Source organism: Lontra canadensis, unplaced genomic scaffold, assembly GCF_010015895.1.
Source record: "Lontra canadensis isolate GAN:19392208 unplaced genomic scaffold, GSC_riverotter_1.0 scaffold2, whole genome shotgun sequence".
Lineage (NCBI taxonomy): Eukaryota > Metazoa > Chordata > Mammalia > Carnivora > Mustelidae > Lontra > Lontra canadensis.
Window position 1 is genome coordinate 48,484,267 of NW_022630996.1, and position 26,722 is coordinate 48,510,988.

The 26,722-nt window shown below is 37.0% G+C and overlaps 1 protein-coding gene across 11 annotated transcripts in view; it reads right to left on the reverse strand.

Annotated features, from left to right (window-relative positions):
- The window catches only part of HDAC9 (histone deacetylase 9), an 856,076-nt gene that overhangs the window by 343,358 nt on the left and 485,996 nt on the right, over positions 1 to 26,722 (reverse strand). For 8 of the 11 annotated variants that reach the window (XR_004384558.1, XR_004384557.1, XM_032873697.1 and 5 more), the window contains one exon: positions 17,058 to 17,321. Coding sequence is in view for 9 of the 11 variants with exons in the window: in XM_032873697.1 (XP_032729588.1) it covers positions 17,058 to 17,321 (264 nt within the window). In the remaining 2 variants the exon portion in view is untranslated. Of the gene's footprint in view, positions 1 to 14,673; positions 17,322 to 26,722 lie in introns of those variants that run through there. The other 3 variants (XM_032873743.1, XM_032873760.1, XM_032873752.1) reach the window with 1 other exon arrangement.

Here is a 26,722-nt window from a genome sequence, read left to right on the forward strand (position 1 = left end):
TAACCATGGGGTCATTATAAATGTCTACATTGTTAATGTAAATTATGTTGTAGGAATTATGTTGCCTAAGAGGATTTACATATTTAGGTTTTGATTTCCGTTTCTTTTCCATTTAACATTTTTATTTAAAAAATAATCAAAAGGTAAGGATCTTCTCCGCAAATTATATCAAAGCGAAATATGCCAATTATTCTTTGGAAAATTCTGAATCTATCGGAAAGCCATAAATATATTAGCTCTGGAACAAAGATACTTCCTTTGAGACTGATTGTCATGTATTCAGTATAGGTCTGTCGCACTGGTTGCTCCAAAGGCCAGGAAATGTCAGAGGTTAGGAGCTGTGTCTTGGCACTTAGGACAGTAGTACACACTGACTAGATGCTCAGTGTGATTGACTTTAACTCTTGGAGGACGTGATTAAGTCCATATGCAAATCCTCTTGAAGTTCTAAACTGTGAATGTGTCTAAAATTAATTAAGAATCTCAAATCTGGGACTCCCAATTTTAAAATGTGGATATTCAAATAAGTTTATCACACTGGACAAGTCACTTTGATTCAGAGAAATTGCTGTTAATTCAGCTGGAAGTTTAGGCAGATGTCTTCATTGCAAATCAGAGTCCCAAGCTGCGGTATGTATTTTTCAATCTCTTTCTTTTCCAATGCTCTTCATTAATTTTAAAGCCTGAAAAGTATCAGGAATATAAGAGTGACTGGAATCTGACTAAAGAGAATTTTTAAAATTTGAACATATCAATTAAAAAAGAAAAAAATTTAAAATGTCTTTGACCTTGAAAGAGAGACTAAAATACTGGGAAAAATCCTTGAAGTGACTAAATGCGTTAACCACCATCCTTTCTATGAAAACAAAACTAAAATATCCTTATCCAAAATAGCCAATGAAATATTCTCTTTTTCAACAGTAAATTCACCAACAGATTTAGAGATTTTGCAAGATAAAGAAAATCACATTAAACATACACATGAGCCAGTAAAAGAAGCTTGATTTAAAATGACAGTTTGGCAGCTAAGTTGGGGTTAAAATGATTCAATGATAATTGTTTTGAATTTCTACTAACACAGTGGTAACAAGCGGACTAAAAATTTCCGACGAGAAAATGATAATATTCTCAAGCCTATATTAAGCACAAAGAGCGACAGCTCTTCTTCACATCCTTACAATTCCTTTTTTTACCTTCCCAAAGCCAAAATGTTATCATTTTGTATAAATGAAAATCAAAGCCAAATGGGGAAAATGCCAAGATTTGGCTGAGCAAATAGTCAAAACTTCAGTGGTTTTATCTGCAGCACGCTGAGCGACCAAACAAAGCCAAGATATTGTCCATCTTTTTGACAGACAAAGAGTCTCTGAGGTCCAGAGTGACATGCCCGAAGGCTGGCACGTGATTGGACTAATTAAATTAAATAGCAGGAAACAGCTTTTCCATATGCCACTGCCTGGCCACACACAAACTGTAACAGTAAATCTTTTCTACTACTCAAGGAAAAACCTAACCATTAAAAAATATACAGTATCAACACACCATCCCAGATTCAGAAGTTGAATATTCACATAACTTCCCCGGCCTGGACTTCAATGCCAGAAGTCTAAGAACTTCCTAATTCACTTCAGGGAGCCATCCAAAAGCCCATGGTAATTAAAGAGGATGAAAAAGACACACACACACACACACACACACACACACACACACACACGGCCACATCCACCACAGTTTATCAACCCTTTAAGCCAATATTCTGATTGCTTTGAAGATATACTTCTTCACTAAATCAAATCAAAACCTCAATACTTCTGAATCCAGGTTAAAATCTATTTTCTACCACTTTTATATCCTCCCTCCCCATTACCCAGATCAATTGAAAAAAGCATAAAACCTTTGTAGACTCTTAAGAAAACTCTTCTCCCATGCCACACCCCCCACTTCCTTACCCAATAACATCTTTTTCTAGGTTTGCCAAAGTGCTTCTAGCTTTTGGTTAAGACAACATTGTTTTAATATTATTTTAAACTCATCCATATTTTAATGTTTCTAGAAGAATGTCCCTGGGTTGGTAGGTGCTCCCCATTTTTATCTCATCGTTTTCATTAGCTTTGATTTCTACTTGTCAACTTAGATAAAGAAGCACTGTTAATGAAAAAGAAAGGCAAGGAGACTGCTTCACAGGGATCCTGTATTAGAAAATTGCAAGGTAACTTCATAGAGAGACAGAAAATTCAGAATCAGTGCAGACCATGGCTTATCTATTTAAACAGAAACATTAAATATATAATATAATATACAAACTGTAAGTGATACTTAATTTGGGGGGAAATTATGTTTATGGTGGCCAGTATTCAGATGTTATAAATATTCCATTATGCTTTTTCTCACTGAATTTAAGGATCTTCATTAGACTAATTATTTCTTACTATATGCAAGAGTTGACTGAATTAATAGACCACGAGCTAATAAAATTATAGCATAATCTTTAACTATAAAAACACACCCAATTCATAGGGGTTCCATGTTACTCAGAAAAAGAAAAAAAGAAAGAAAACTGGAAAGGAGCAGGTAAAGAAAGAGAAAAATCTAACCTTTAACAGATTTGAAAAGTTTTTTGAAAACTAGTCAGTATTATTATTTTTTACTTGGTTTATTACACATGATTGTAGGACACCAAATGTCATCCAACAAGCATAGGTTGGCAATGCCCATTTCAGTCTGTGTTTGTGTACATATGCCAGAAATCAATATGCAATTGTTATCATTATTTCTCTCTGTCTGCCTTAAAAATTTGTATTTGAATGTGAGGATGACCAAAATCCAAGAAATTCAAAGCCTAGGAGAAAATGGTCAAGCCACATAGAACTGACTTGGTAGGAGCCTGTGAGTGATCAGCTTCTAAAGTGAAACCAGGCCTGAGTGAGCAGAAGCAGTCCCCCTCTCATTCTTTGTCCCCCCTCAAAAAGCTGTATTTCTCTCTTCACACCTTTCCCGAATCTCATGCTCCCTTCTGTATCCTCATTCTTGCCACAGGTCCCTGGGCTAATATTAGTAACTTCCTAGGGTCACCCATCCCTTTAAACATCCAGGACAGTCAATAGATGCCCCGAAAGCAGACAAGTTAGTGGGAGAAAAACCAGGTTGAGAGTCCATGCAACTATAGACCTGCCGTAGCACAACTTGAAATCGAGTCTTGGAATGTTCGGGTGATCGATATTCTTTAAGGAAAGAGAACTAATTTAATAGTCTGGCATCTAATGAAAATTGAGTAGACATTAAAAGGAGCAAAAAATAAGAACCACGTTCAAGAAAAAAAAATAAGCAGTAGTAGCAGACACAGAAATGGCAGAGACAATAGAATTAGCAGTAAAGGGCTTTAAAGTGAATATTATAACTATGCCCAAAGACTTAAAGGGAAACATGAATACAAGAAGGCTATAAATAGAAAATATACAGAAGAACCAAATGAAATGTCAGAAAAATTCGCTATTTTAAAGAAAATTTGTTGGATGGGAGTAAATGAAGTTTATTTGCTAGAAGAAAAGAGTATGGCAATAGAAATTATACAAATGGAAATACAAAGAGAAAAAATAGTAAGGAAAAAAAGTGTACAGAGACTTGTAGGATGGTGAAAGGATATCAAGCCATCACTCTAGGTGTAATGGGAGTCTCAAAAGAAAAGGAGAAGAAATATTAGAAGACACAATGTCCCACACATTCCAAAAATGTAACAAGTACAAACCCACAGATGCAAGAAGCTCAGTGAACCAAATGAAGCAGGAGAAAGAAGAGAGAAAAGGAAGGAAGGAAGGAAGGAAAGAAAACCTGTATTAAGCCAAAGCCAAATCATAAACAAGTTGCTGAAAACCAATGACAACAAGATCATCTTTGTCGCGGCCGGGCGCGACAAATCGACCAGGAACGTGAGGGTAAGAGGATGGTGAAAAGAAATTAAGAGACAAAGAGATGGGGGCAGGGGGAGCACTGAGGAGGATGTCCAACAGTGCCGATTTTATTCCACATCTTACAAGCATTTATAAGGCAGATCACAATAGAAGGAGTAATACATCAGTATCTAGTCAGATAACCGCAAGTTCCTATAACAAGTTTTATATTAACTACAAACAAATCTCCTGATGCCAGGTAGTCACGGCTAATGCCATTAGCTACTATTGATACTAAGAAGTTACAATCAACCAGGGAGTGGATTATGGGAGGTACAGGAACAACAAGGACCAACTAATACAATCAACCAGGGAGTACGTGTGGGAAGTCAGGTAGACGAGCACAGGACACATAGCACAGACCCTTTCTCAGTGCTACTCAACCTTTCCTGTCCATAACCCTTTATTAAGGTATTTGGACTTAAAGGGAGACACAAGTCAGGGCCTGGTTTGGTCCTCATCTCAAGCCTTATCGTGGCCTCCAACACATCTTAAAAGCAAGCAGATGAAAAACATACTGCATGATTTTAAGACTTGCTATAAACCAATAGTAATCCAGGTTCTGTGGTCTTGTTGTAAAGTTAGACATAGAGATCAATGGAATAAAAGGAAGAGTTCAGAAATTTGCTCACACATATATGTTTAGTTGATTTCCAACAAAGGCATCAAAATAATTCAAAGGAACAAGCATAAGCTTTTCAAAAAACTGGTTCTTAAGAATTTAAGACACCTGTGTAAGATAGTGAACCTCAGCCTTTCTTCACATCATACAATAAAACCGTATGGCTCAAAATGGCTCTTTGCCTTTAATGTAAAAAATAAACTAGAAGAAGAAAACATAGAAGCAAATCTTTCTTAGATAAGGCATTGAAGGATTAACTAGAGAAGAAAAAATTGATAGAATGGGACACATCAAAGTTAAACCTTTCTGCTCTGGAAAATAAAAAGCTATAGGCTTGTTGAAAACATTTACGACATATATACACATGCAACGGGGGCTCCTGGGTAGCTCAGTGGTTAAACGACTGCCTTCAGCTCAGGTCATGATCCCAGGGTCCTGGGATTGAGGCCCTTGTTAGGCTCCCTGCTCAGTGGAGTGCCTGTTTCTCTGTCCCTCTGCCCGTCCCCCCACTCATGTGCTCGTGCTATCTCAAATAAATAAATAAAATCTTAAAAAAAAAAAAAAACTTGCAACAAAGCAGAATCAACAATTTACCAAAGAAGTTCTACAAATGGCCAGTAAGCATGTGAAAAGATGTGCAACATCATTAGACATCTAGAAAACACAAAATAAAACCACAATGAGATTCTACTACACATCCACTGGAGGGCATTATCATTTAAAAAAAAAAAAAAAAAGCAAAAAAACCTGACAGTACCAAGTGTTAGTAACAGGAACTCTCTCATACCTTGCTGATGAGAACATAAAATAATAAATAAGCAAAAGTAATTTGGCAGTTTCTTACAAAGGTAAACAAATACCTAACAACTCAAGAATTCCACTTTGAGGTATTTACCCAAAAGAAATAAAGACAAATATCTACAAAGACTTGAACAGAGTATTCACAGCAGCTATTAATCACCCACACTGGGAAATAACCTAAATTTCCGTGAGTAGAAGGAGCATCAACAAATCGCCACATATCCATATAATGGAACACTACTCAGCAATAAGAGAGGCCCGTTATTACTGATATACTCATGGATGGATCTAGAAGCATTTTCTGACTGGAAAAAGAAAAATCCAGCCAGAAAATATCATAGATTCATTTTATACAATTTGTTTATATGAAATTGTAGGAAAATCAAAACTAAAACTAATGCATGGTGACAGAATACAAAAGAATGATTGCCTGGGGCTGAGGGGAGAGTCGGGGTGGGGGCTTGATTAAGAGAAGCAAGAGGGAACTCTTTGAAGGGCTATAAATATTCTATATCTAGATTTTGGTGTACACATTTGTCAAAATTCATCAAACTGTACATATATAATGAGTGGGTTTTTCTATATATTTTCAATAGATTAAAAAATGAGTAAGATTTAGAAAGTTAAAGTAACTAAAATAAAACCCTCATTTCAATTCATTTAGCTCAACATTTTAATTCAAATTATTATAGAAAGAAAAAAACCCAGGACATTAGAAATTGGACTTTTTAGAATCCCTGGGAGAGCCTCTTGGGAAAAGAATTTTTTATCTGCCTCTCTATCGAGAAGAAAATTATATTGAGATGCATACATAAAGGCATACAATATAGTGTGATAGTTGAAATTTGTATGAGGTAAAGAAAATTTAAGAAAAGAGAATCAAGTTGAATATTTTCATGAGTTTGTCAGATGATTCAAGCAATAAAGCAAAAAATCAAACAACTTAAAATATGTACCAGAAAACTGAATGTCAAATTTACTTTGATTGGTGAAGTATAAATACAGAGGGATTTGATACATCACCATCATAACCAAAACATATCTAGGATGCTAAAAAAGAGAGTGTAAAGTAAGCTTATTCTTTATCATGTTAAATGGAGGTAGAAGAGCGAGGACGGATGACTATTCAAAACGAGGGAGCAATTTACTAAGATGGAGGCATTGACGCAGGATTTCTTGCTCCCAGATGGAACAAGTTTAACATTCACCCAACTAGAGAGAGTAGAAAAAAATCCTCCCACCCAAAAAAAGATTCTCAGAGCATTTGTTAAAAAGCAAAGACACAGAAAAGTTTCGTACTTTTTTTTCCCTCTTGATTCCAAAGAAAGGCAGAGCCCAGTGCAAATGAACAGAATCCCCGATGGGGTCCTGGGCAAGGCCAGTTCTCTGAGGCCTGCTTCCTGCTTGCCAGCTTTGGGGTGGAGAATGGGGCTGGGAATTAATGCTGGAGGAGAGCTGGGCCTAGACAGAGCTTATCAGAAAACTGTCTCCGTGGCCAAGATATTTTCTTAATACACCTTTTAGAATGAAAACCATGTGGGGTCAATCATACCTGGTGTTGTTTTAAGTTTGATGAATCCTTAGTTGAAATCTCTAAGTAAGTCCTGGGGTTCTTTCTTTAGTCGCTACAGGAGGTGGAAGGAAAGGGAGCCTAGAGGAAGAGTAAGTTACTCACAGAGTCTCGCAAAGGACGTCCCAACCTGGGTTGTTCCCCCCACAAATTGTGAAGGGGCTGCAGCTGAGTAGGGTCTGGACCACCTCCTGCAGTGACATGGGCTCTCCCTACATTGCTCTTTTCTGCGGGCAAGGACACGAACACGGTGGGGAAGCAGGGATCTAGGGCTTTTAATTTAGTGATGAGAAAGCTACTCACTATTAAAAAGTTAAACTGAGTCTGAGATAGGTTCCTACTTGGAGTTCCAAGAAGTTCTTAGTGATGCTGCATTAATACCGACATTAATGGCGGCAGCTCATTTTTACTCTGGACCAAGTTTGATACCATATATTATGTTATTTACATTGACTAATCCATTTAAGCTTCACAGCAACCCAACAAAAGACGACAGTGTTATTCTTATTTAACAAATGAGTAAACTGAGGCTGGGCACAATTTGCTCCAGGTGGTGCTGACAGAAGATGACGAGGTTGGAACACCTGTGGTCTATTACATCAACATTCTAACCACAGGCAGTTCCTCCCAAGGATCTCAAAGACAAGGAGAAATGCCACCGTTTAAGTTTGGTGTGTATGCAGTCAAAACAACTTATCAATATTCGGTTACACTTCTCTTTACTTAAATATGCATAAAGATGAGGTTGATTTAATCTCTAAGATTAAATGCATCATTTTTTCTTCTTTCCCAAATATATCCTTCAAAAACTATCTATAGAATACATGGATATATGGGCACCTGGGTGGTTCAGTGGATTAAAGCCTCTGCCTTCAGCTCAGGTCATTATCTCAGGGTCCTGGGATTGAGCCCCGCATCAGGCTCTCTGCTCAGCAGGGAGCCTGCTTCCTCCTCTCTCTCTGCCTGCCTCTCTGCCTGCTTGTGATCTCTCTCTGTCAAATAAATAAATAAAATCTTTATAAAAAGAAAAGAATACATAAATATAGAAAAATTAGTATTATGAAACCATGAAAATTATGTTATACTGTATTTTTATTTTAAAATGTATTTTTATTTAAAAAACGTGGCTCAGTTGGCTAAGCCTACAACTCTTGATTTCAGCTGAGGTTGTGATCTCAGGATCATGAGACTGAGCCCCTCAGTGGGCTCAGCTGAGCCTCTCCATGTCTGCCCCTCCACCTGCTCGTGCACATGTTCACTCTCTCTAAAATAAATAAAATCTTTAAAAAAATAAAAAGTGTCCAGTATTACAGTACAATAATGCTTCATATAGAATATAAATTATGACAAATCAATTCAGTTTAGGAAATATCTAATAATAAGTTTACCAAGAAAAAAATTTCCATCATTAACCCCTGGCTGAAAATAAAAATTAAATAGTAACTATTATCACTAGAGCCCATGTAAAAAAAGTATTACTAATGCAGACAATTCAGCACAATAAATAGTCCAACAAGTAAAAAATCATTCTATATTTCACATAGAAAACAAAAGTGAGCCTGAAATCATAATACAGAAGAAAATGGCCTTTAGCCATTATGAAATTTGAAAGAAAGAAATGTAGAATAAAATCCAGCTCTGGGTGATATATGCCAACTGATAAACTGTCGAATAATAAAACAACAACTAAAAATCAACAGCAACAAAAAATAAAATCTATCAAATGAAGGTTAAGTAAGGACTTCATGGGTTCTTGGTGTGGTGCTAGGAACACTGTATTTGCACTGGCTTCAAAAAGCAAAAAGACACGACAGGTATTAATTAAAGAAAACTTGTACAGTAAATTATATGGAACAAATTCCAAATTGACTTAAGAGTTAGGGTGGGTTCGAGAAATCAGAGATGGCATAAAGGAGAGAAAAGCAAAGTAGGTTTTAGAAAAGGGAGTTAAAGTCTTTCCAGATAGTGAAAAAGTTTGATGAAATTCATGAGGTTGGAGTCCCACGCTAGGAATTTGCTGTGCGTGATTAAGTGATTCAGACTGGGAGGATGAATGCTTGGTCTGAGTATGAAGGCAGAATTATGAAACACCATGATACCATTTAGATGAAACAATTAGGTAGATGTTGTAGGTTCTGTTATAGAGAAGGTGAAAACGGTATTGGTTTTTTACAGTAAGTTACTGAATTAGTATAAAGATCACACTGATGTGGAAGGATGCTATTGCAATAATAAAAGAATGAATTTGTTTCACTATTAACGTATTGACAGAGGAAAGCAAAGCCAAAGAGAAAGTAAAGAGAGAGGATGGCTTGCAAATCAGAAACAGGAGTAAAAATTGCTTATAAGAAATAAAGGAGAGGAAATAATCAAAGGTGATTTCATGATTATCTGTCCAGTGTCTAAAGAGTGGTTCTGTTAGCAGAAATGGAAAAGCCAGATAAAACAGCACATTTTACAGATAGTGAATTTAAAAACTTGGAGATGCAAGTGGAGAGATAAGAGGATTGTCTTTACAACTGCTAGTATTAATAAAGCACTTGATAGACTTCAAGTTGTATTTAAGGTTAAGAAAGAGATCTTTAAACTCTTAAATCATTAAGATGTGCACATCTCTCCTAACACTATCATTTTATGGGTCTATGTTAGACTGAGGAACAGCAATAGAAATATTCTGGCACGAGAAAATATTAATTTGTTCAGGTTCGATAGCCCACCTATGTCTAAAATGATGTAGTGAGATCTGTTAATATGAGAGGAAGATGAGCCAAAGCAGCATTCTATAATAGAAAAAAATAATGTGATATAAAAGAAAAGAAAATACACGAGCCATCAATGCAAGCCACACATATAATCTTACATTTTCTAATAGCCACATCAAGAAAGTAAAAGAAAAGAGATAAGCTTAACTTTAAAAATGTTACATAAGCTAATATATTTAAAATATTATTTTAAGATATAACCAAATAAATCATTATCACTTAGATATTAATATATTTCTGATACTATGGCTTTGAAATCTTGTGTACATTTTACACTTACAGCATTTCTCAATTTACACCAATCACATTTTAAATTCTCAGTTGATATATGTGGCTACCGGTTTAGAGAGTACAAATACAGGGGTACTTGCAGAAATTTTGTCAACAAAGGCACATGGATCAAAGCAAATTTGCAAACATGAGTTCAACATAAAATTTAAGTGCAAAGTAGACATGAGCAAAAATGAGTAACCAGGATAGAATTCTGCAATATGTATGAAGAAAAATAACTCTGGTTTAGTTTTGAAAGGTCACGAGAGAAAAGCCATTTCTTAAAGGAAAGACAAACTTAAAGTTTTCTTCAGTTTGTATTAGATACAATAAAGAGCAAGACTGTAGCATTTAAATGGTTCATTGGGAGAAAGAGAAAAGGGACAGCCTTAAACCCAGGAAGCAACAAGAGACATCAAGAGAAGTGGCAGACAAGCAAGACGAAGATCAGCTAGAAATAAGGAAAACAGAGATGATCCATGAGAAGGTGGAGCCCAACTGTCAGTAAGTTCTTCTCCCTTTAAAAATAACACAAATGGAAGAGTATTTTTTTGAAAGTGTACATAACTGTAAAACAGATCAAAGATCTAAAAGTAAATGCTAAAATTAGAAACCTTTCAGAAGGAAACATGGGTGTACATCTTTGTGACACTGGATTTGGCAATGGTTTCTTAAATATGACACCAACAGCACAAGCAACAAAAGAAAAAATAGCACTTAACAAAAATACAAATGTTTGTGCATCAAGGGATGCAATCAAGAAATGAAAAGACAACCCACAGAATGGGAGAAAATATTTGCAAGTCATATATTGAGAATTTCCAGTTCATATTTCGGATATCCAGTAAATATACTTAAAAACTCTTACAAATCAACAACAAAAAAAACTAAGAAGCCAATTTAAAAATGGCTCGAAGCCTTGAACAGACATTACCCCTCCAAAAAGATACAAATGTCCGGTAACTAAATTTAAAGATGCTCAACATCATTAGCAATTAGTGAAATAGAAATCCAAACAACAAGTTAATACTTCACATCCACTAGGATAGCTGCTGTATTTTTAAAAAGGAAAATAGTAAGTGTTGGAAAGGATGTGGAGAAACTACAACCCCTCTTATCCTGCTAGTGGGAGTAGAACATAGTTCAGCCTCCGTGGAAAACAATATGGCAATTCCTCCAAAGTTAAACGGAATTACCACAGCAATTTCACTCACTCATACTGAAGAGAATGATGTGTGTTAACATAAAAGCTTGCACATAAATGCTCATAGCAGCAATACTCATAAAAGCCAAAGAGTGAAAACCAAGTGTCCATCAACTAATGAATGGATAAACAAAATGTAGTATATGCATATGATAAAATATTATTCAGCCATAAACAGGAATGGAGTGCTGAAACATGTACCTTGTAAATATTATGCAGACACACTAAAGGCCACATAGTATATGATTTAATTAATACCAAATGTCCAGAATAGACAAATCCATACAGACACAAAATAGTTATAAGCAGTTGCCAGGGGTGGGAGGGAGGAGAGAATGGGGAGCGATTGCTTAATTGCTACAGGATTTCTCTGAGTTGATGAAAATATTCTGGAATTAGATAGTAGTGATGATATCATAGCATCATGAACTAAAACCCACTATATACCCAAACCCACCGAATTACATACTTTAAAATGGGTAAAATGGTAAATTTTATGTCATATAAATTTTATCTCAACAAAAACACAAAAAACAAAAAACAATGTGCAACAAATAGCTCAGAACTTGTGAAGAAAAATAATTCGCCGAGTCTTGGTGACTACTCTATCAACAGGCTAAGCAACTGTTTAAATGAGAAGAGAGAAATAAAACAAAAAGACAGATACTACCACAGCAGTAATAGCAGTAAATATTGTGAGAAGAACCTCTAGCTGAGTTGAAATGCAGATGAAACAGAACAATCGACCAGAAATATGAGATAGTCTATTTTGGAAACTATGAATGAAGAGTCCAAGGAGCTTAGGTAAAAGCCATTAAAAGTCAGGCCTTATTTCAGGAAGTGGTTTAGGGCCCCTGGACAGCTCCAGATCTTTCTCTCTGAGTCAGACTCTCCCAAAGGGCTTTAAAAATGTAGACTCCTGGGCTGTCAGGAGAACAGAATCAGAGCCTCGAGTAGGTGCAGGCAGAATTCGAATGGCCAACAGCATCCCTCAAGAGGACTTTTACGCATCTTTCAAGTGAAAAATCACCTACGAAGACAAGAGCTCAAGACATGTCTCTATTTTTCCTTTCCCGACATTTTCTACAGACTGTTTTAGGTCAGAATGGTTATCAAGTGCATCCTCACTAGGTCCAAAAAGGTGTTAAAAGGCAGCGTCCTAACTGCTTAGAAATCGGTATTCGGCTTTGGTTGGGGAAGGAAGGGAAATGGCAAAGGACAGCTGTGACCTAGTTGGTATCTTTTTCCTTTTCTCCCCGCAGAAAGTTAACCCAAAGGGCAGGCATTCTATTTCACCCCATCCTAAGACTGGCTCTGGTCGGAAAAAAAGAAACTCACCAATTTTCATGATGCAAACAGTTGAACATCATGTGTCCAATCATCATACCGCTCATCTATGCATTAGACAAAAAAAAAAAAAAAAGAATCCTAATCTCCTACTTTATAGCAATGATTAAGAGAAAACTGATTCAAAACAATTTGGAAATGGTGATGGGGAGGAAGGAGAGAGAGAGAGAGAGAGAACTGATGATTTAATAAACCTGGACAGATGAAAAGATTATTGCATAAACGCTGTGGGGTAGTAAAGGGAGAGAATAAGGACTCGAGTGCCAGAGTGCTTAGGTTCAAATTAGAGTTAGAATCATTAATTGGGTGACCTTGACCTTATTTAACTTCTTTGTGCCCCAGTGCCCTCATCCCTACAATGAAGACAATAATATCTACCCCATAATGTTGTTGTGCGGACTAAATGAGTTGCTGGACGTGTATGTTTCCAATAGTTAAAAAAGTGAAAGTCTTTTTGTAAATCAAGATGGTCCCAAAAGGTTGCATTGTCTAAACCTTATAGTTTATAAGCCTTAAAGAAGGTATTATGAAATCAGAATAGAAAACCTTTCAAATCTAAATTGAGAAGTTCTAAAAAGTCACATTCCCAATATCTTTCTTTTAATTGGCAGAATTCTTTGATTGCCCTCCCATGCTTTTAAAACCCAGATGGAGGAATTATCAATAATAAAGGGAATGGTAATCTACCTCTCAAATTCTTCTCTTGCATCTCCAAATTCTTGATTATAATTGGTTATGATTTGTAGACCTTGATTTATCATTGTTAATTCACAATTGCATACCCACAATTCAGTGCTTCCATTATCACAGAGAAATGCCAAATTTAAATAAATACTGTTGTCTACCTATACATCCATTGAGTACTAGTTCCAAAAAGATGATTAGTATCTGAATTCCTTTTTAATATCCTTTAGAGAAAAAAAGTACAAAAAAAGTAAAAATTTCTTAAAGACAACCTTTTTCAGATCTATGAAAAGTAACAGTCTCCATTTCAGCAGCCACCTTCACCAATGAGAAGGTGGACTTTTACTGCCAGAACATGAAGGCTAATGTTTATTTACTGCAAGTCTTGGCAAAAAATATTTTCCTGAAGAGAAAGTTTTTAACATGAGATTGATATTTTTTATTGAAACCTCCACTTTACACATCAAAAACCGGATATACATTTTAAAAGCATTATTTAATTGGTTCCTCCAACTCTTTTTTGAGGATCTCTGGTACCAGGTGAATCAAGTTTACAAAAGTCCAAAGGCAATTTTTAGGAAATTATAACTAATGGTATTCCCACAATTCTGACCAAATTATCAGGCTTATGGCATTACGGGATGATAATCCATTTTGTAATAGTCAATGATATTAGCTCCAGAATTCTCAATAACCTAATGCAATATTGTTGTGGTTTAGAATAATTTTAATTTGTATGATGCTATTAAGGTTTAAATTAAAGGAACAAAAACACAGCAACACATTATGAAGTACTGACTGACTGACGTTTGCTAGCAACTGACCAGATGAAGAGTTGGGTATGTCATGGTGCAGGGATGTCTACAGCCCAGTTTCCTTTATCTGAGCCAGGCCCCTTGTGCTTTACACTAGTATTATAATAATTGTTTCCATAGAAGGGGATGTCATTTAATTAGTTTTTTTTTCTTTTTACATTTATGTGCTGTTACTTTATACTTGTAGGTCAGGCTGTCACTGTAATAGATAAAATTATTATGATACATGGAGAATTATTTATTTTGATAGTTATTGAGTGCTTGTTACACTGGAGGGATTATGTTAACCTTTTTAAAAATGATTTTTTTAAGTTGAGCAAAGTTAGGAATTAACATTTATTTATATAAAATTTTATATTTGGAAATCGACATCAAACATGATAACATATCATGAAAAAGAGGCCACACTGGGAAATGGAAAAGGCAACAAATTTTACATGTGTTTGCTATTTGATAATGGCTGACATAAATAGTTTAAAATCATTGTTGGGTTAATTATTTTTAATGGCATAAGAAATAACTGCTCAAAATATCTTCATTTTCTTGTTTCAACAATGAATGGCAATCGATTTTGGTATATGAGACCTAGCGCATCAGCTTCAGATCCGATTAAGTATACCAAGTTTACACAAAGCCAAATGTATGAAAGGGGATCTTTTAAAAAAAACTTTATTTGAGAAAGGAAGAGACTTATAACAGAAGGCAAGAAGGAAACATACAAACAATATATTTACAACACAAAACAAGAGATCACCTTCAAGGGTGTAAATTATAATAAATACAGTAGATTTGAAAAGAGACATTTATCAATTAATTCTAAGATGAATTAAGTCCAGCTTTCTTTTTCACTGGTTCCAGGTAGTTTCTTGATTAAATTCAAAGACTATCAAATTCAAACAATTAATGTCCACCAACTGTACTGATGAAGTGCTCTCAAATGACATTATAAAAAATAGGTTTTTTTTTTGTTTGTGATTACATATCTTTGAAGTAATATTATACAAAAGTCTGCTCAGCCACATGTTCCTCCCCAAATAAAATGTATTTTAAAAGATGCACTATCCCTTTTTTATGAGATTGAAAAAAGATTTTAAAGAAAATGAATATTTATGAGATGGAAAAAATATACAATTTTATCTTAGGAATGCCATATTTTTAATGCAAAACAACTGACAAAGAATCATTTTAATCTTAAGGAATATACTAACCAAAATATGGTGCTAATAGGAAAAGTTGCCTATTATAGGTATTTGTCAAATTATCAGAAGGACTTTCATTATATGGAAAAGTTTTAAACTTTCTAACTTCTAGTTATGTTAATTTAATTTGAATGGAGACTTTTTAAAAAAGGATAATGTATCTTTAGCAGTGACTTCTTTTAAGAAATATTTTTAAATGTCACAGCAAAATGTAAACAACACGTGCCAATAACATACAGTTGTTACAATGTCTACATTTGGCAAAACCGCTATATCTCCTTTGAAACAGGATACTACACCTTAAAATACCTTGGATTTAGAAATATAAATATTTTAATAGAAAAAAACCTCACAAAGATTCTAGGTCAATTTGGATTATCCATATTAAAGGGGTCTTAATACAACGAATCTTTAACTAGCTTAACAAAAGTAAACCTATAAAACAAGGTAAACATATCAAAAGGGAGTATGAAGGAAATGTTCCAGTGAAAAGCTTCCTTAACAATTTCCCTACTTGCGGTGTTATTTTCTTAGACAATAAATCAATTCATAGAGTGCCCTTTAAAAACAGAAAGAGTAAAACACTATCCTCCGTTTTTTTTTTTTTTTCCCCCTACATTCCTCATTACATGAATCACTTGGACTTCCTGTTTCCACAAGGCATTTCCTGTTCAGCCTCATAGAATCAGTTTTCTGTAGGAGAACAGCAGGAACCTGACAAAGAACGGACTTAAATAAACAGAGTCTTCTGTTGCCTTCAAAGTTGTTTGTATTTCATAGCATCAAAGGACACAGTCCTTCTGAAGGTGCATTATATACAAGTAGATTCCGTTGTTAAGCCTAACTTTCCTAAATTTTTATTTGCCAAAGTGGTATGGTATATGCGAGTCACTATGGAATTCTATCTAAGAGATCTTAGTGATATGATTATAAAATATGATACACCTTCTTCTTTTAAACATGATTGTGACTTCGTGTCAAATAATCATCATACCATTACTGTGTTTTCTACAATTGTAGATACAATATAGTATCTGATTGGACCATAATGCTGCACATTATTTCTGGCTATTATCTGCATTGGCTTCATTTGATCTTTTTTGATAGACAATGTCATCAAATAACACAACATAAAAGTAAAATGAGCAGTGCTAGGTGAGACATAATGTAATATTTAAAATAGTGCTGTACTTTGCAATCTATATATTTAAAACCACCTCTATTCCTAATATTTTCAATTGCATTCTATACAATAACCTAAGGACTATTGGCGTGGTAACCAGAACATTTAACTTAACAAAAAAGAGAGAGGAAGGAAGGGGCAGACTACCTTTAACAGTGTTCAAGACTGTAGTATGATACATTATGTACAACACTGTGAAAATTGAATTCTACATATCAAAAAAAAATGAAGAACTAATAGAACGTTTCATTGATCAGACTGGGTGACTATACCCAGCAGTCACTGATCTCAACAGAGAAACTAAAAACAACAGTGATTTCGTTTTCCTTAGAATTAATTGGTGTGGTAGGCTTTGGGATGAATTTAAAGCCTATTAATTACTTGTATACTTATGTAGTATAATTTTAGTGTAACAAGTATTTCCTTACCAGTGGAGTTTCAATGAAACCTTGATATCTATATAGAAATCAGTATATAGAGAAATCTCTATATAGATATATCTGCATTAAGTAGAATCCTTAAACACTAAAATCAAATCGTTCAGAAATATAAACAGATAGGAAATAATATCCATTTACCAAAACCGGCAATGCATTTCATATTCAGATAATGACTTTAATTACAAATCCTGGAGCTAAATCTTTGCCTATTACCTGTTGCATAAAAGCAGCCTGCTCCCCAGATTCCATTTCCTGGATCTGAGCATCTTCATCACTGTCCACTGGTTCCTCCTTGACCTTCACCGCCCCAACTTGTCCCAGTGTGTCATCCACACAAGCACTGCTGTCGCTCCTAGTGCTGTTGCCACTAGAGGGCGCTCTGTCTTCCTGCATCGCCTGGTCCCCCTGAAGCTCTTCCTCCGCTTCCTCGAGGTGACTGCCTGGTTGCTTCAGTTGTTCAATAGATTTCGAAAGCAGCTAGAAGAGAGTGTTCAGGGGTTCAAAATTCAATAGTTCTTGGTGGTAACAGAGAAGCAAAACACACTTTCATTTCTAATGACTCTACTTCAGAACGTTCTGGTTTCTAGTTTCTGGACGCCAACGGCGGAATGACTATGAATGCGACAAACTTCCTCAGTGATCCTACATCTGAAGCAGTCCCATCCCTGCCAGATTGTGTTGGTGTGGTAGGCAGAGGACGAGGTCTCTTGAGTGCTTTCTTTCATGGGTTAGCCTTTCACACACTTAGAAAATGGTGGGGGAAAGGTAAACAAGCGTTTTCAGTGGGAACTATGAAACTTTGATAAGTACAGTTCATACTGAGACAATTTAATCCAAATAAACCTAAGAATATTCTTTTTCAAAAGAGAAAATGTGATGGAATTAATGGAAAGGTAATGAAAAACTTCCACAATCTCATTTTTTGGACAGATGTCAGCCACTATAAAATATGAGCACAAATGCCAAAGCCTTATCTATCTAGTTTTCCCATCCCTGAATGGTCAAATGATAAAACACCTTCTTATATATACTGGTAAAACATGGAAATATTGATTTGGAAATCCTAAACTTTAAAAAGATGTGGGATTTTGGGGCGCCTGGGTGGCTCAGTGGATTAAGCCTCTCTGTCTTCGGCTCAGGTCATGATCTCTGGGTCCTGGGATTGAGCCTGGCATCGGGCTCTCTGCTCAGCGGGGAGCCTGCTTCTCTCTCTCTCTCTCTCTGCCTGCCTCTCTGCCTACTCGTAATCTTTCTCTGTCAAATAAATAAATAAAATCTTTAAAAAAAGAGATGTGGGATTTTAAAAAAATTGTCATAGCACTAAAAATGTTTTATGAATATATCCAAATTAAATAATAGGAAAGAAGGAATTATTTTTAATCTGAAAATTATTTAGACCTTTTCTTTATTTTATAAATTAAATTGTACTTTATCTTCAGAAGTGTATGAATTAACTGCTCAATAATTAAAAAAACAACAAAACGAGAACAGACCCTAACTTAAACAACAGCAAAATATCACAGTATAAAAGCTCAATAAATGGGGTAAAATTCTCAAGATGATTTCATGTCACAGTAGGTTTCTTGTTTCGATTCACAATGACCACTGATGGTCTGCAGATCTCAGATCTTGAACTGTGGTTTCAAGAGTGATTGGAGTTTTCTGTTAATTCAGTGCCCATGTGAGCAACATGCCAAATATTGTTAATGAGCAGCACACTTGGAATACAACCGCTAAAATCATGAATACCTATTTCTCTTGGTATAGCTTAAGCTTACTGCCCGCCCTCCACACCTATGTTTTTAAGACTGAACACATGCTTAGAGTTAGAATACCAAAGTACTCCGACTCTGAAGGCTGTCTTACCCTCTTTAGGCTAATAGACTTTCCTCCAGGTCACATAACCTCAAATGGCTGTGCATATACCGATGAAACCCTTCATTTTCACTGTCTGTAAAATTATTGGGGGGCTTTCCTTCATTTGTGCAACAAATATTTATTGAATGCCAACTAGGTTCAAGGCACCATGCTCAGCTTTGGGAAAACAGCCATCACCTAGCCCTCGTAAAGCTTATAGTTTAGTGTGTTAGAAAGGAACCAAAAGATAAATTTATTCATATTTTCAAGTATGGTAAATGAAATGGGAAGAAGCCCAGGGTATTACAAGAGCACACACAAGCTGCCACAGGAGCGGAACTGTGGGTGGTTAAAGGAGCTTTCACTGAGAAGGTGCTATGTTTAGGCTGAGACATGAAAGAGGAAGGATAGACAAGGAGGAGTCATTAGTTACATGCGTGTGAGGGGTTGATATAAGGGTAGAGAGCATTTCTGGCTGAAGGTACAGTACATGCGCTGGAAAAGGGGTCCAGTGCATTGGAGGAAATGAAAGGCCAATGGGGTTTGAGCACAGGAAGGTGGGGAGAATGCTGGAAGATGCTGCTGAAGAGAGTGACACAGTTTATAATATGTTTGGGTTGAGAATAAGACTCTAGAGAAATAAAATACAATTTTAGATAAAGTCACACATAAAATGTAAACATCACCAATCTTAAGTTAGACATAATCAAGCTAAGAGAACATATACCAATCAAAATTTATGTCAAATTGAAGAAGGCAATTTAAATATTAATTTCCTCTGTGCTTACAATCCTAACATCTGTTGTTCTGGGGCTGTCGGCATAAGAACAATCATCCCATTGTGCTTTAAATGTCTCTAAGTACTTTTTAAGGAAACTATTTGCAGGACTTTTGTATCCATGCTAATTAGTCTTCAAAACATAAATACATAATACCCTGCACATTGCTGTGATTTTGGGGTAAGAGACAATGTAATATTCCTGAACTTCGACTCTACAACTGAAGGATCCCATGTAATTGGGGAAAAGAGCATGTGACACCATAGGAAAGAGGCAGAATTTTAATAGAAAAGTCCCAGTCTGAGCTGAGACACCAGGGATAGGGACTTTGGGTGACAAGTATTCACCCATTGTTCAGAGAGAGAGCTCATCAGTCAACCCTTACCTCTATGGCTCACCTCAGATGTGACATACAAGAGTACAACAGAGATTCTTGTGGGGAGAAAGACTGACCTAAGGAAAGGTATTAGACAGGTGAAGGAGGCTGCAAGAGCCCCTTGGAGGGACAATCTGCAAGCAGACGGCTGCAGTTCATCTTCTGGGTGGATGCTTGGTGGGCTATAGAACATTTCCCTCTCGCTACCAAAGCTTAGCTAGGAAAATTCATGGGAGCTAGCGCATCAGAGCTGGCAGACCAAGGACACGTATGAGTCAGGCAGATACCTCTGGGAGGCATTCAGAAGTTCCTGCACGTAAGAGTCTCTGTGGGGAAGAGAGAAGAAAACCATATGGGATGTGTGGCCGTGAGACAGGAACTGAGGGGGCCATTCATGAAAAGTCCATGAGGGAGCACGTGAGCACTGTTCTGGAAACGTCCCATCAAAAGTCCCTAATTACTGAGGAATGACTCTGCAACTTCCATGTTTGACTACAGGGACTATTCAGTTACCAAGAGGGAACTGCAGATACCGCCTGCTAAGTAAAAGGAAAGTCTATTGCTATTTCCTTCTCAGTCCCAGTCCCAACATGGCCCCTCACTAGCTTGACTTCCTCACATCTGATAGTCTTTTTCTCTGCTCTACCTCAGTGCCCAAAGCTGTGATCATACCCTAGCCCTGGTCTTCATTGGTAGCTGTACACTTTCTTAAATCAGTTTCAAACATGATGTTTTTTTGACTCCTTCTCAGAATATTCTGACCCCAACCAGTCCTAACGCATTCTTGCTGCCACCAATTCCCCACACCCCCCACATCCTTCCTTGCTAGACTAGGCTCCATTCTCCATTATTAAAAATTACTCCCTTGTGGCGCCTGGGTGGCTCAGTCGGTTAAGCATCTGACTCTTGATTTCAGCTCAGATCATGATCTCAGGGTCTTGGGATTCTGTCCCACGTCGGGCTCCACCCTTAGGGGGAGTCTGCTTAAGACACCCTGCTCTCTCTCCCTCTCTCTCTCCTCCTTCTCTCTCTCTCAAATAAGTAAAGAAATCTTTTTTTTTTTTTTTTAATCACTCCTTTACATTGTCTTCAACTCCCCTGCCCTTTTGAATACGGGTTTTACTGGAAAAGTAAGACTTCCAACCTCAGTTAATACTACAGCTCTGCCAAACCCAAGCAACTGAATAAGCTGGGAAACAAACAAACGAATTACCATCATGCTGAATGTTTCTCTTTAGATTCATGAGCAAAACCCTCAAAAGGGCCCTCAGCGCTGCCTGGCAATCCTACCACATTTCTCTAGTTAATTCACTCCCACTCTTTCAATGACGATTTCAGACTACCTCCTCTCTCCTCAGACCTCTAAAATCCAGACCTCTTCCTTTTTTTTTTTTTTTTAAAGACTTTATTTATTTATTTGACAGATGATGGAGATCACAGAGAAGCAGGCAGAGAGAGAGAGGAGGAAGCAGGCTCCCTGCTGAGCAGAGAGCCTGATGCGGGGCTCCATCCCAGGACTCTGGGATCACGACCTGAGCCAAAGGCAGAGCCACCCAGGCGCCCCCAGACCTCTTCTTCACTATCTGCTGTTACCTGTGCTTATTATTTCACTGAGAAGCAGAAGCCTCTGAAGAGAAACTCAACATCCTGCTACCATGGCATTTCCCAAGCGGCCCGTTCACCCTTCCTCCCATTCTTCTGAAAGCAGTGTCTGCACTCTTATCTCAGGCAATCCCTCAGCTTACGGTCTGGATCCTGTCCACTCCTGCAATGATCCACTCTGTTCTCCAACACACATTTCCCCTCTCTGCTTGAATATTCTTATTTGCGCATTTTCAAAGTGATTTTAAATAAAACCTCCTTTGCTCCCCCCACCAAGGTGGGGGGAGCAAGGGAGTATGTACCTCCATTATGTACCACCATTATGTACCTCCCTTCACAGCAAAACGCCTTGAGTTATCTCTCTTTACTGACTTCATTTCTCTTTTCCTATTCTCTTTAGAATTCATGCCAACAAGGCTTTCATCTGCACTATTTGACCGAAAACTCTCCTGTTGAAAGTCAGTAATGACCGCATTCACGCCAAATCCAGTGGCAATTTAATTGGGATGTTAATAAGTGTCAGTGAGGGTAAAGCACTTCACAAAGGGCACTAAGACACAATCACAGAATCTTTGAAGGTAAGAGGCTGGTATTACTACAACTAAAGACCAAACTGTGTGCTAACTCCTGGATTGTAACTTCCTGCAGATACCAAGTAGGTTAAAGAAAATCTCAAATAGTGACCAAAGGCTTAGTGTTCACAGAATATATCATACGTACATTTTAACAAAAAACCTTCTGAATTCTGACCTGTTAATGTATTTCTGAGGTCACAGATGTACCCAGAAACCTTATCGTTTAGTCCATGAATCAATTTTGGTCAGTATTTACAACCTCATGGACACAGATGCGTATATAACAATGTTCCGTGTACAATAAAGAAACAATGCCATTTATTCTAGTCAGTTCCTTTGGCTTCATCTACACTTGTGATGTACTAAAGGAAACATGAGGGAGAAAATTGCCAGAATGAGTAACGCTATGATAACTGGGCAAGACGGCCAAATGGCAAAATGATCTTCCAAGGGCAGAATTCCTTGATGGTTTGTTAAAAAAAAAAAAAAAAAAAAATTTTCTTGACATAAAACAGTAACTTATGAGTACAGACTATATCCATATAAAGTGTAGTCACTGGAAAATTTCTAATAGCATTCTTCAAACCCTTATTTTATAAAGAAGGAAATTCATGTCCAAGAGAAGCTGAGCCATCTCCAAAATCAAACAAACAAAAAAGAGTAGAAACCCAGAATTTTTTTATACCCTTCCAGTTTGCATTCTACTCTGAAACAGCCATGTTCCGATGGCAACCAAATTAATATAAATAATTCCAATGTCTCCCCGAGCTCCAAATTTGCATATTCAGCTGCTTCTTAACATCTTCCCTTAGATCTAGAATACCTAATAGGTATCAAAAACTTTAAAGAACTCAAAGAAAACATGTATTCGTCTCCTACTCAAATGTATTGCTCACCTCATTTTCTCATCTCAGTGAATAGCAATACCCAATTGCACGAGTCTTGTCCTTGATTCTCTCTGGCTCATCTTTTTGCTAAATACCCGAAATCCTAATTGACATTAGGATTTGACATTTTCCTTCCCAGGTTATGAAGCAAATGATAATGTCTACATGAGCATTAACTACCACTTTTTCACCATCTCTGAAATGAAATATGTGCTTTTGCAAAGTTTCACAAAATACAGAAGTGATATATGGGGATCTCCGAGAGACGGTTTTGTAAATTGTAAATGCAGACAAGGAGTTAACCTACCCTTCTTACTCCAGGTATCTGACTAAAGCTGTTTTTCTTTAAGCCTGCAAATCTGCCAGCATGGAAAAATTAGCAATTAACATCAGCAAGAAAAATCTACAGACCAAAGTCACAGAAAACCTGCCTGCCGGGTTTAACTTATTTTAGGATTTTTAAAATAAAAAAATTACTTGATGTTGTCTGTAAGCTTCTGGCTCTTTCTGAAGACATTCAAGTCTCCAATTGTGTTGCGTCGTATGTGTTTTTGAACTTCAAATGTGACCATTACAAACACGGTATGGGCGAAGCCTCTTCTAATTTGTACTGTCGCTGAGTGGCCCCAGATGCAGGGAGGAGCTGTCTGCTTACTCTCAGTGGGGTAGCAGAGTCTCCCTTTGGTTGAACATCTGGAGGTGATCCCCCAGCAAAGTTGAGCCTTGCTGGCTACAAAACACAAGACGAAACATCTGTGTGACAGATAAATGTGCGAGCCTGTGTGACTCTCGGCCGCGGGCCCATCTGTAAAACACACCGTGTGTCATTCGTCTGACACCAGGTGCACTACTTTGGTGGGGAACCCAGCTGAGAGGAAGATCATGGCTGTGCTTCTCCTACTCCTTCCCTTTCATCTGTGCTCTTCCTCATCTGTCAGTGTTTCTCCGTGTTCTCCCTGCCACTGACGGCGATCGTACTGAACACCAAGAACGGAGTGGCCAATCTATGACCGCTCTGGGCTTGTAACACACACACACACTCCTCCACACTCACAATGACATGCTATAGACCAGGCAGGATAATTTATCTACGTTTTGAACACCTTTAGGCGTGATCATTCCATTCCTGTCAAACCCTGCTAGGCTCATAATTATGGCAGATCCATAATTTCGATGTTTTATATTCCATGTTAAATATCATATAGTCTACTGGCAAATGATGTAGAATTCATGAAATAATATTTAAAGGCCATGCTGCTAACCTTTACACATGAGTGCATTAAGCTCGTCTCTGTGTAAGTTACACTGTTTGAGAAAATCTGGAAATCAACATAAGTTTAAATGCTATCGAATAAAGTATCTTTAAATTCCGTATTTTGAATTTTTCTTGAGGAGATCTTTCACGTCCCCACAAATATCTTCAGATTTGGAAGGGCAACTAAGAACAAGAGTGTATGAAGAGTAAGTCAGTAACTGATGGACATCTGGTTTTCTGAAATTGTCAACAACCCATTAAGCACAAGTGTTTGAACGTGATTATTAAACTATGCAAAGTGACCTTCAACCCAACTCATCACTTTCTTATTTTGCCTCAGATTTGAAGACAGATTTTACTTGGGGAATGGCACGAGTTTTTGTTTTTGTTCTTTTTTTTTCTTTTAAATAAATGCAAAATTCTTCTTTTGGAAAATGAAACCTTTCCCTTAAGCTCCAAGGAAACTAGATTTTAAAACAATGATAAAATTCTGTCTCAAATCACAAATAGATTAGGTATATACCAACTGTTCTCAAAAACAACACGCAGAGCATGGAGGGCTTTCAAATTGAGAGGTCTACTTAGAGAAGCACTCTGCCTCAAGCCAAAATACTCCATGCCATTTCACTTTTGTGCATTTTAGGGAAATTGCCAGAAGAACACAAACTAAATAACAAGAGAGAAATATTTTCTAAATATTGGTTCATTATTCATACTAATTAAAAGTCTAACTGAAAAAATCTTCCTTCTTACCAATATTGAAGAGATATAAAACTAATCTAGGGATGAAGTGAATTCCTAATAAAAACATCTTTGTCTGTATAACTTTAATGGTTGTCTAAAACAATGCCTGCAATTAAAATATCCTTTTTCTGGTTTCAAATCACACTAGTAATTCAATAATTTAGACGAGTGTTAACTTCTGGAAAGGCTACTGAAAACTTCCTCCTTTCAGTGTTTCCAGTGAGTTTGAGAAAGTTACCCACCTACTCTTTCATTCATTGGACAATTTTTTATTGAGCACTTAACTATATGCCACACCCTGAGAAGTACCATCAGGCAACCTCTCAGAGGAAGAGGCAGAAAATAAGCAACTGAAGACTAGAACTTAATGTGTAGAGAGTGATGGGGAAAGGGGTGAGCATCTGTGTCTAATTTGTATGGGCAGGGAAGGACCCTCAGAAGAGGTGATGTTTGAGTGAAGAGAGACTCCAATACCAAGATGGGAGTTATGAGAAGATCTGGTGGTTGAACATTCCATACAGAACAGTGACTAACACAACTGCTGGGGCTGAAATGACATTCCCCACAGACTGGAGAGGAGGCCAGCATAGCTGAAGGTCAGCAAATAAGGGAAGGGAGTGGGAGATGAGGTCAGCAATGGGGGCAAGAGCCAGATCATGACAGCCTTATAGGCCACAAAAAGATTGGATTTTATCCTTTGTACAATAAGGAGCAACTGGGGAGTTTTAAACAAGCTCTTGACATGATTTGATTTGTATTTGTAAATGGTTACTCCAAGTGCTATAGAAGATTGGATTGAGGCAGGCAAAAGTAGAAACAGAAAGATCAGCTTTCAGAACATAAATCCCCAGCAAGAGAGCGTAACAAGACTTAACCAGAACACAAATGAGCTATTTTTCCTTCTTTTACAACACTGTGTAATCTTATGTCTTTTTATTACATAATAGGATTCCACCCCCCCAATAATCCCCTTTCCAATCTTCAGGTGATAGTATGCTTTCTTTCAAAGATTTCTTTCTTTGCTTTTTAATGATAATGTACAGAGGCACAGTTAAGGAAAGTCACCGTTGGTGATTTTGGACCGAGCCTCAGAATAGACAAGATCTCAAAGCCAGTGATCTTCAAATCAATTGATTCATAAACATCTCCCTTTCTCTCCATTGATCAACCCTTGCTTTGGTAATCTGGAAAGCAGCACAAGCTCTATTTAAAAATGGATGACCAAGAATAAACCCCAGAAAATAATGGCCACATGGAAATATGGGTCCCAGTGTAGCCAGATTTTCAATTTTTCAGACAATGCCAGAAATCCAGATTTGTATTTGAAATCTTTCTATTTTTAAAGATTAACCAATTTAAAAAAAAAAAAAAGACTGACCAATAATTGAAATGCTTGTTAAGATACTAGGCAAGCCAACGACAGCAGTTCAATGGAATGGCTCCAGTCCACAGAGTGTCCACCTATGACCTCTGAAAATAATCCCTTATGGCCCTTCTTACTTCAACATTCTAGAGTTTAGATCATTTCGAGCTGATGTCTGCCTGCTCTTAAACTATGCCATCCTTCATACTTGTGAGTTGTTTTATGTTCTCTACATGGTAAAAAAAATTGAACTACTTTGCCAGGGGTTGGAGGTAGGGGTTGGGATCGACTATAAAGGAATGACACAAGGCAAGTTTGGAAGGGGAAGGAACTGTTCTGTATCTTGACTGTGGTAATTGTGTGACAATAGGCATTTGTGAAAACTCAGTGAATTGTACAGCAAGAGGAATACATTTTGCTGCGTAAATTATACCTCACTA